The 10,785-nt window shown below is 36.9% G+C and overlaps 1 protein-coding gene across 1 annotated transcript in view; it reads right to left on the reverse strand.

Annotated features, from left to right (window-relative positions):
- Positions 1–993: 993 nt before the first annotated feature.
- Positions 994–10,785, reverse strand: part of LOC107567934 (ADP-ribosylation factor GTPase-activating protein 1-like) — a 10,659-nt gene continuing 867 nt past the window's right edge. Inside the window, exons 2-5 of the mRNA XM_016253735.1 lie at positions 9,099–9,163; positions 8,915–9,024; positions 8,618–8,810; positions 994–1,032 (exon numbers count right to left, since the gene is read on the reverse strand). Of these exons, the coding sequence (XP_016109221.1) occupies positions 994–1,032; positions 8,618–8,810; positions 8,915–9,024; positions 9,099–9,158 (402 nt within the window). The 5' untranslated portion in view covers positions 9,159–9,163. The remainder of the gene's footprint in view (positions 1,033–8,617; positions 8,811–8,914; positions 9,025–9,098; positions 9,164–10,785) is intronic.

Consider the following 10,785-nt stretch of genomic DNA (forward strand, 5'->3'; position numbering starts at 1 on the left):
GGAGTTTTTGAAAATCTTCACCCTGGCAGGAGTTTTCAAAAATGTAACGTATTATGTTACTTATCAGAATGCTGTAAAAACGGCCAAAACCAACTATTTTACTGAGTTAATCTCGAGGTAAATTGGTAATTCAAAAGTGTTGTTTAATACGATTAATTATGTACTTAATCCTTCTGCTATGGTGTGGGATGATTTGTTACCTTTTTATTGTTCAGAAAATTAACAATATTAGAATACAGATTGTGCCTGGTTCTTTTGACTCTTCAGCTACTAATTGCACGTCTGTGATATTTAATCAATCAGTCTTTATCAGAGATAATTGGTCAGTTGAAACCTACAAATTGTTGCCGTGATATCATCCCATTAAAAATGATTAAACAGACCTTTGAGATTATCGGCCCAAGCCTATTGACATTAGTTAATAAAAGTCTTACAGCAGGAGTAGTTCCTGCAAGTTTTAAACATGCTATTGTAGAGCCCCTCTTGAAAAGATCCAACTTGGATCAGAGTGTTTTATCAAATTATCATCCTATTTCAAAATTACCATTTTTATCTAAAGTTTTAGAGAAGTCCGTTTTAAATCAAGTACAGGCTTTTCTAGCTCAAAATGACATCTTTGAAATGTTTCAATCTGGATTTAAAATAAACCACAGCACAGAGACAGCCCTGCTCAAAGTATTAAATTATATTTTATTTTGATTGACTCTGGTGACTCTAGTCTTCTAGTTTTACTAGATCTAAGTGCAGCATTCGATACAATTGATCACGATATCCTTATTACTCGCCTAGAAAAGACTGTGGGTATTCGAGGCATGGCTCTTGAGTGGTTCAGATCATTTCTTTCTAATAGGACATTTTGTGTTAATATCGGTCAATTTTATTCAAAATCTGCTCCACTGAGTTGTGGTGTTCTCCAAGGTTCGATTCTTGGTCCAATCTTGTTCTTATTGTAAATGCTGCCCTTGGGTTCTATGTTTCAAAGGCATGGAGTCTCTATTCATTGTTTTGCTGACGATATTCAGGTGCATCTACCTTAACGGAAACAGGATAAAAAGGTCAATTACATGTCTTCTAAATTGTCTGCATGAAGTTAAATTATGGATATAAGCAAATGTTTTTAAATTTAAAGACTGAGATAATTTGGTTTGGGAACTCCTAGTCCTTGTTCCTTGTATGCGGGTATGAGTCAATCACTGTTAACTCTCTTACAATTAGTGCAGAATGCTGCTGCTAGATTTTTGATGGGTGTTCGTAAACACCAGCATACAGGGCCGAATTTACGCATAGGTATTCTAGGCACGTGCTTATGCTTGCTCGTCCAGGGGGGGCCATGACAAACTATTTCCATGTCTTCAACCTTTTTTATGTTCGGAAATCACGCTTTCTTTCTCCCGTTCTCTCTCACAGATGCACACACAGTAGTCTATAGACACGCACACACGCGGAGACGCAAACAGAAACTTGTCAGAGCTGCGGCTGCCCCGCGAATTTATCAATAAAATGGTTTTGCATTTCTCAGTAGCGAGGTTCTTGAAGCAGTTCAACTTAAAGATTCACTATTACTAGACGCTGCTGCTGAATACTGCTGAAAGACACACAGACGCAAGTATTCACACGCACTTAATCTCTCTCTCCCTCTCTCTGATAACTGCATTAGCCTGCATATCAATGGTTCAAGCCTCTGTTATTAGCTCTAAAATGACGTTTTGGAATTTGCAACGGAAGGTTTGGGATGAGGTGCAGAAACATGTTAAATGTCTTGAAATAAATCATCTGAACAATTGATGTGTGATTGTGACTCCAGGCCGTTAAAATTAGAGCAATAATGCACTCCCGAAGTGGTTATGTCCAGGCCCATAACCAGTTATGAGGCCACTATAGCATTTGGACCAATCAGACACAACTTTTTGTTATATTTAACAAATAATATCTAACACCCCCTCACCTAACCAAAGGGCCAATTACGAGGGTCTATGGACTCTTCCCCTGAAATGCATCTAACACCTCAGAAAGGCAGAACAGGCCTCTGGTTCCATGGCAACCAATGCTGATATCACTGGTTTTATTGCGCAAAGGAATGCGGGTAAAGAAACTCACTAATTTTCCTCATAAGAAAGACACACAATGCCCAGAGAAATGGACTGTTCTCTAATTAATTCATAGGAAAACCTTTCTTTGAATGAACACGCATATCCTTCAGGTCATTTTGTATGTTGTTACTGTCCTTGTATATTGTATACTGTTTTATGCAGGCTTATGATAGAACCACTTGTTCATGTAATCTTACCTATATGTAATCCTACCATGTTTAGTATCTATGAATTTGTCTTCTGATGATCTAAACGAGAGTGTATATTATATGTTGGTACATAGGCAATATATTAGTGTTCTAAGCATCTTTAGTAATTTTGATTCAAGTTCCATATGCAAATGACCATGCTCTCACGCAAAGGGTCATAAAACTCCCCAGTATCTCCAACCTCCCACTTGGAATTTCAGCCTTTCTCATTGGACAAGCTCATCCTGAGAGGCGTGAATCTTGTTAGACCTTAAAGGCCTCACATCAGTGACCCGCTTTCAGTCTGCGGTTCTGTTAGATTCTGAGAAGATGAGGATGTGAGCTAGAATGCTCCTAAAGACACCCTAAGTTCGCGCCAGGCTTCAGCCTTGACTTTCCATTCACCAAAATCCTCTGACTCAAACTGGTTCTTTTCATCAACCAACTTCAGCAAAGATCAACTTGAGCCTTCAGATTGCATCGGGACTCTCTTTCAGACAGACAAGACGTGCAAGTATCAAACTTAGTCTTATTAATTGATACATTAAGTATCATTTGCACCTTTTTACAAAGGTGTGTTTGAACTAAGAAACTGATGTTTCCTTCAGGCTGTAGATCTGCTGAATATCAAATGATACCATAGCTTCATATTTTTATTTCTCTTCTTTTTACTGCCTAAGCTTTAACCCTTTTCCTATACCAACTGTATGCGCGTGTGTGTATGTTAGACTAGTTTAAGTGTTTATGTAGTTAATAAAGTCTTACTTGTATCACACTTGAGGTGGTTCATTGTTTGCTCATAACTGGAGTGCCTAATCATGCAGATTTTTGCTACATGCTCATTCCTTAACCAGGAAATTAACGTTCTTAGAATTAACAGACAGTTAACTGAGAGGTCAAATGAATGCATACAGCGGATCTAAATATTTATAATTAATTCTAACTAGTTATTATTAATTATTCATATTTCCCCTTTGAGCTGATTCGCTACACCACCGAGGTCTAGACATCGGTAAATGTTTAATGTTCAAAAATAAAATTTGTTCTTTGAATGATTAATTTGCTGTGAAACTCCTCATATGAATGCCTGCATGACATGTATAATTCAGTTTAGACAGTTTGCAAGAATGTTTAGCGTCCCTGTTATGAAAATGATCGCTGCGAGACGTTGGCAGAGTGAATGAGGCTTGAGAGAGCTGTGAGTGAAGGCAGCCAGATTCAGTTATTATAAGCGTTTTTGGACTCGTCTTTTCCACTTAATTCAACACTTTAGAAAGGTTTTATTTATTTATTTATTTTTACACGTAGGAAGTTGCAGTTTAGAGTCAGCGATGTCTTTATCTTATCTTATTTGCAAAAGACTGCAAATAATTTCGGTTTATTTTTAGTTTGTTTTAGTATCAATATCTGGCAACACTGCATTGCCGGCACTTAAACTGAAATCAATCAAAAAAGCCCATGGACAGGTTTTTGCTGACAGGATACGACATTCGGTAAGGGAAACACAAAAAAATATCATGATATTATCAGTCATAAACGTTATCAACGCTGTCAAAAACAGTAGCATTTTAGCCTACACACAGATCTGTCGAACAAGTAGGTTACAGAATGAAATGAAATACGCAAAAACTAGCCACAAAGTCTATGTTATGTCATTCAGTATAGTTACATTTTCACAAATCATGCTATAAACGTTCATAAGAGCACTAGACAAAGTTATTGTAGTTATGTATAGTTGCAATAAACTGATAAAATTATCCATAAATATAGTAAAGTATAAACAAATTTTGATGCAATAAATAGGGTATGACTTAAAAATAATCATCCCTCCAAAACAGAGAAAACATCTTTCACAAGCATCTACATGTCGGTCTCCTTAAAAGTGTTTATAGTGTATATATATATATATATATAATGAGTTGTATTTGCAGGGGTTATTATAGCACAATTCTTTAACACCAAAGAGGAGAGTAAGACCTTACTAATTTTCAAAGCCTGGGTACGGCCATGGTTATGTTGCCACATCGCCGTGCCTATTAATGGCATGGTCTTTCTCAGTTCTGAAACAAATAAAGAACTACATTCGATCTACATTTTTATTGACTAAACGCAAGTGCTTATTGTGTTAGAAAACACTGTAACGGTTTCCACTGATTAAGAAATATTTTTGTTTGCTTGGCTGGTAATATTAGGTCTATTATATTAATATGGCAAAAACAATTTTGCCTATGTCACGAAAAGAGGTAAATCCGGCCCTGCCAGCATATAATACCTATTTTAGCTACTTTACATTGACTTCCAATTCATTACAGGGTCGATTTCAAATTACTTATCTTAGTATATAAGGTTCTACACAATTTAGCACCCTCTTATTTAATTGATCATTTACATGTACACAAACCCCAAAGGAATCTAAGGTCATCTAACCAGATGATTTTAGATGTCCCTAGGACAAGATTAAAATTGAGTGGTGACCAGGCATTTTCAGTGGTGGCCCCAAAACTTTGGAATAGCTTGCCTTTATATCTCAGACTTTCACCTTCTTTGGGCTCTTTTAAAAGAAATTTGAGACTATATTTATTAGAATTAGTGTTTGGCTCAACAGATTGATCTAACAAAGTGGCTCTTGTTTTCTTATGTGAAGTTTGCTTTATTTGCTTATTATTTATTAGTCTTTTTCCTTTCTGAGATGTTGGGCTCATTTTTATTAGCTGTTGTTAGTTTACTTTACCCTTAGTTGATTGTACAGCACATTGGTCAACCTTGACCCGTGTTGTTTTAATTGTGCTCTATGAATGAAATAAAACAAACAAACAAATACGACAAAGCAAACAAATACACAATTATTATTACCGTATTGACCCGAATATAAGACGATGTTTTTTTCTTGGAAATACATCTGAAAAAACGCGGTCTTCTTATATTCAGGGTCTAGACTTTGACATGTCAATAATACACCCACAACAATAGGTGGCGCCAAATACGCATAAAACCAGTGTGCCATGAAATACGTAATGTAATGCGTGTTGTAAAGATCGCGAGTAAAAATAAAAGAAAAAGAAAAGCTTACAGCTGCATGAGTCGTGACGGTCACGTTAGCCTGATGGGACCAAACTCCCTTTGTGATTTTAAAACGTAAGACTACCCAGATTTGAAGACTACGGTAAGATTTAACTTCTACTGTTAATTAGATTTTGGTAGGCTACTATTAGATGGATAGCCTAAATGTGCTAATTCAGATGGGCTACCTGTTTTTTTTTTTTTTATGGTATATCAAAAAGTGTATTTTTTTTTTTATGTGATCGTTGGTACATTTTACCAGTTTTTACCATACTTTCAAAACAAAAATTTAAATAGGAAAAATATGTAATATGAAAATAATTGAAGACAAAATGTGTTTTACTGAGAAAAAAACAAGATTTTTTTTTTAAAAAGCCTTTTTCCAAAAGGTACATCTGGAAAAAGGGGGGTCGTCTTATATTCGGGCCAATACGGTAATAACAAAGATAAAATAACAAAAATGACTATATCATGATATAAATTGTTATCGTGAAATAAAATTACTCACATCATGGAAATAAGGTTTTGGTCATTTCTCCCATTCCTAGTGCATGCCCTCAAATGTAAGTCAAAAGATTTATTTTGTGACATGAACGGGGCAACTGAGGTCAATATTAACCGTCTAATTTGGATTTATCCTTTCAGCTAACTTACCAATGTTGCAAAGATCTATATTTACCTGTAGGCTTGGTAGTTGCTCACCATAGTCCTTTTTAGTGGCACTGGCATGTGATTTTTAATCCCCCCTCCCCACCACCATTTTGGAGAGTACCACGACGCATGCGCGCTCTTTCCCCAGAATGTCATCAACGTAATCAGCGATGTTTACGTTCAGCATGTGCGCGATTTCTCTTGAACATAAACAACGCTGATTACGTTGATTTCGTTCTGGGGAAAGCGCATGCATGTGTCGTGGTACTCTCCAAAATAGAGGAAGACGGTAACTCGGGGGAGAAGAATTGTTGAATAAACTGTTATTTTTGTTTTCTTTGTGCACAAAAAGTATACTCATAGCTTCGCAAATTGAAGTTGAGCCACTGATGTCACAAGGACTGTTGTCTATCAATGTCCTTACTACGTTTCTGGACCTGGTAACATTTCAGTTGTGTTGCTGTCTATGCAGGGTCAGAGATAGGCTTGCCGCGATAGACGGTGCTGACGGTGATACCGTTGTTAAGCCGCAACACCGGTTACGTCACTTGCCCACCGTGGCACCGACCCCCACAGTCGTTTTGATTTTTTTTATAGTAACAAAAATTATTTAGTTCAGTAAAAGAACAGACACTACAATTAAAAACTGAACACGGCTGCTCAATGCAGCGTGCCGAACGGAAGTCGCATCACAGATCGGATTTAATTTCTCCAGTGAGGAGAGTGTGTCGAGCTGACTGACAAGAAGAGTGAGGTGAGACAGACAAGAAGAGTGAGGCGAGACAGACAAGAAGAGTGAGGCGAGACAGACAAGAAGAGTGAGGCGAGACAGACGAGGAGAGTGAGTCGAGACGACTGACAAGAAGAGTGAGGCGAGACAGACGAGGAGAGTGAGGCGAGACAGACGAGACGATCGCGGATGATTTAGTTTAGAAACGAAATGCAAAAGCGCCTGTTTGGCAATATTTTGGATTTTGAAAAGACTGTTGACTTTTGCCGTTTATCTAAGGTGATTTTGGAAGTTTTTTTTAAACATTCGTTTCTTATTTAATTGGTTCCACATTGTTTGCTGATTTTTACTTTATTTAAAGTTTGTGTAATTTATTTATTTTATTTGACATCAAGGTGTATGCCGTGCCTCCAAGCTTTCTTACTCGTTTTGCTAATAAACATTCAACGTTTCTTATTTATTTGGTTATATATTATACATGTTTACTTATTTCCAGTTTTGTATAGGCTACCTATTTAAACTTTATGCAAGGTATTTGTTATTTTATATTAGGCATAGCCTGCCCTATAGCATGGTGTATTTGTATTCGTTTTGTTAATAAAAGTTCTATGTTTTATATATAGGCTAAAGTGAGTCGATGTTGTATTTTGTTGTTGCATTCAAGCAATTGACGCCGAATTGCCGCTAATTCGAATTAAGCTATTTAAAAGCGAAGGGAAGAGAGGAAAAGAGGGAAAATTCAAACTAACAATTGCTTTACGCCGAATTGTCGCTATTTGGAAGTGAAAGTAAAATGCGCACGCCGCTTTTGCAAGCTATTTAAAAGCGAAGGAAAGCGAGGAAAAGAGCGAACGCCCCGCCCTCGCGGTGATACCGGTATTACCGGTGTTGTCACACGTCGACTAACTGGTGGGAAAATGTCCTCACCGTCACAACCCTAGTCAGAGAGCTCTCAGATTTCATCAAAAATATCTTAATTTGTGTTCTGAAGATGAACGAAGGTCTTACGGGTTTGGAACGACATGAGGGTGAGTAATTCATGACAGAATTTCGGGTGAACTAAACCTTTAACATGACCATGTTTGTGTAAAAAACTGCTTCACAAACAGTCTTTTCAACTATACAGTATTATTTCTCTTACAGTCATTCATATTATCACAGAAATACTGGGATGAAAGTTTATAGTTCGATACATAAACATTGATGTCTATGGTTGCGATCAAAATAGAGCAAATCACCTTTTGAAAGTAACTGGCACTTCAAATAACCTTTGTGTCGATTGCATTGTTAAAAAATGTATTTGTCATTGAATCATACAAGAGATTCGTTCAAATACGCTGATTCATCCAGTAATGAAACAAGTGAACTATTTATGCGTGAGTCATTGAATCCTTCATTCAAACCACTTTTTCATCATTTTAATTTTAAAATTGGCATATTAAGTAATTTATTTTAAATACATGTATATTAAAATGTTTAATAATTCATTCAAATTACTTAAAAGACTTTTAAACAGACTGCAGCAATTAATATTCTGTCACACATTATTTTGCTTAAGTTCAGAATTGTGGGAGAATCATGATCTCTATTTGAGACAAAAAAAAAAATCGTGATTCTCAATTTATCCAAGGAGTGTAATAACATATAAAATTAAATATTTTTCTAAGATGTTTCTTGTTAGACACTGAAAGGAGAAGTTTACAACCATTTCTTCTCACTACATCAACAATGCACACCATTTTGTAAATAATGGTTTCAAATAAAGAAATGTTACAATTATAATAATTGCTAATTAAATGAAAAAAGATTTAAATAATTTTTCGATTAGAGTTGGAGTTTTTCAACTGATGAATCAACGAAACGGTCATCAGATCAATGGATGAGGAAAATAATCTGGCCCTGGTGTCGGCGTGGCTCACCTTGTCTCTGAAGAGCGCAGCGGCTTTGCTGTTGTATTTCTCCTGCAGGCTCCAGTTGAGGTCATAGTCGTCCTGCAGCTCCAGGAACATACGGAACTTCCTGTTTCCTCCCATCTTCATCTTCTCCAGCTCCAAGTCCTTCCACTTGTCCATCGAAACAGACCGTACAAAGCTATGAAGAGAAAACTCATAAATGAATGAATCACACTTGAGATTTTCAGATATACTTCAGATGCATCTAAATCAAGCGCCGCAGTGAGACCAACTGAGTCTGACCTGAGGTGGACGCCGAGGCCTCTGTGTTTGCCCGAACACTCCAGACAGATCCAGATGCCATACGTCACGCTCACCCACTGTGGGTTAAAGGCGCCGCACTCGAAACACACCTGACACACAAACACGCATGCTTTAAACACACCACAGGAGAGAGAGAGGATGAGGAGCTGATGAAGACACTCACGTTGTTCTCGTCTTCAGTCCGGACCTCCTTCAGCACACGTCTGGTTCTGGGGCTCGCCATCTGCCCTGAAACACACGGTGGACATCAGCACACGCTTTTATTCAATTAACAGATAACAACAGATTTATTTCTAGCATATGAAGCTAAGATTAAGATCATCGTGCCTTCAACATGCATTTTTCAAATATGTTTTATGCAACGATCTTGAGACGGTTACATATTATGAAAAAGAAAATTATATAGAATTTATAACAAATATTTTTTTGACTTCGTTAAATTTAAATATTTAAGTGAGAACGTGAACTGAAAATGTGTCAAATGTATTGATTTACTCCTGGAGCCATATTGAAATTCTATTATCTCTGGAACTGAACCATATAGGGCCTTAAAAATGAAGATGCCAAAAAAAAGAAGTTCGTTAAGACCCAATATCTAACGGGCATTAAGATATCTTTAATATTTTTTGAGTTACAGGCCTGCAAACTTTGGAGAAAAAACTTGAAAAGTGCTCTTTCGCCATTTTTGAATGGTCACCATTGGCACATAATGCAACAAAGATTGCTGAAGTCAACAGATTTCACGAATAGACCTACCAATCTCTGTGAAAAAGTAACATTATGATGCTGCAATCTTTCTGAAGTCATTTTTATTCTCCTGTAATTTGGCTCTGAATCTCAGGTGAAAATTGCCATTTTGACCCCCCCTCTACAAAATAGTGGATTACTGAGTCAATATTCATCCACGACATTTAATATTTTGGCTTTCATCACTTCACATGGTTATCTTTCTGCAGAATAAATATTAGCAAAATCAATCATTTGAGCCGGGGACCTCACACTTTTGATCCGCTTCATTGCATAAAAACTCTGAAGTCACTGGTGATGTGGAATAATTGAACTGATTTGCATTTATTAATTTAGCAGATGCTTTAATCTACAGCATACAACAGGAATACAACAAAGCGATTCGCCCTAAATATGGTGTACAGTGCTAGGGAAGACACATTAACATACAAATTCACAATTATTATAATAGTGAGCGCTGGGATAATACAGTGCATGTAAGGCTACACTAAAATCTCGCACTGGCAAAGTTACAGTGAACACTGCACTAAATCCAAAGCTCAAATGTTACAAATTAAGTAACTGGTAGCACTAACATAACAAATGTATGATGTTACAAAGTAACAATTTTGAAATACGTCGATGGTTGCATTATTTTTTCCCCCCTTGTCTTTAATCTCAGTATTCCTATCAGTGTTGCACAATAATTGTTTATGCACAATAATTGTTTATGCACAATAGTAACCCAAGGATGTGATCAGACAGAGTTTAACCAGCTGGGCCTCAGGAGATATAGAACTATTTTGAAGACTGCAGAAACATCTTCATTCAGTATACACACCCGTCACAATTGAGGACGACCATAAAACACATTTTTTCACACATTTTTCCAAAAAAAATTTTTTTTCAAAAAGTAATAATATTGCCAAGAGCTACCAATGACACATCTGACACATTTGGCTATGTTCACGTCTGGGGAAAGTGTGGGATTAAACGGGTTAATGCCCTAATAGCAGAAGAGACAGAGAGACACACACACACACACACACACACACACACACACACACACACACACACACACACACACACACACACACACACACACACACACATATACAGAGAGA

The sequence above is a fragment of the Sinocyclocheilus grahami genome, unplaced genomic scaffold, assembly GCF_001515645.1.
Source record: "Sinocyclocheilus grahami isolate Dianchi unplaced genomic scaffold, SAMN03320097.WGS_v1.1 scaffold1199.1, whole genome shotgun sequence".
In the NCBI taxonomy this organism is placed as follows: Eukaryota; Metazoa; Chordata; class Actinopteri; order Cypriniformes; family Cyprinidae; genus Sinocyclocheilus; species Sinocyclocheilus grahami.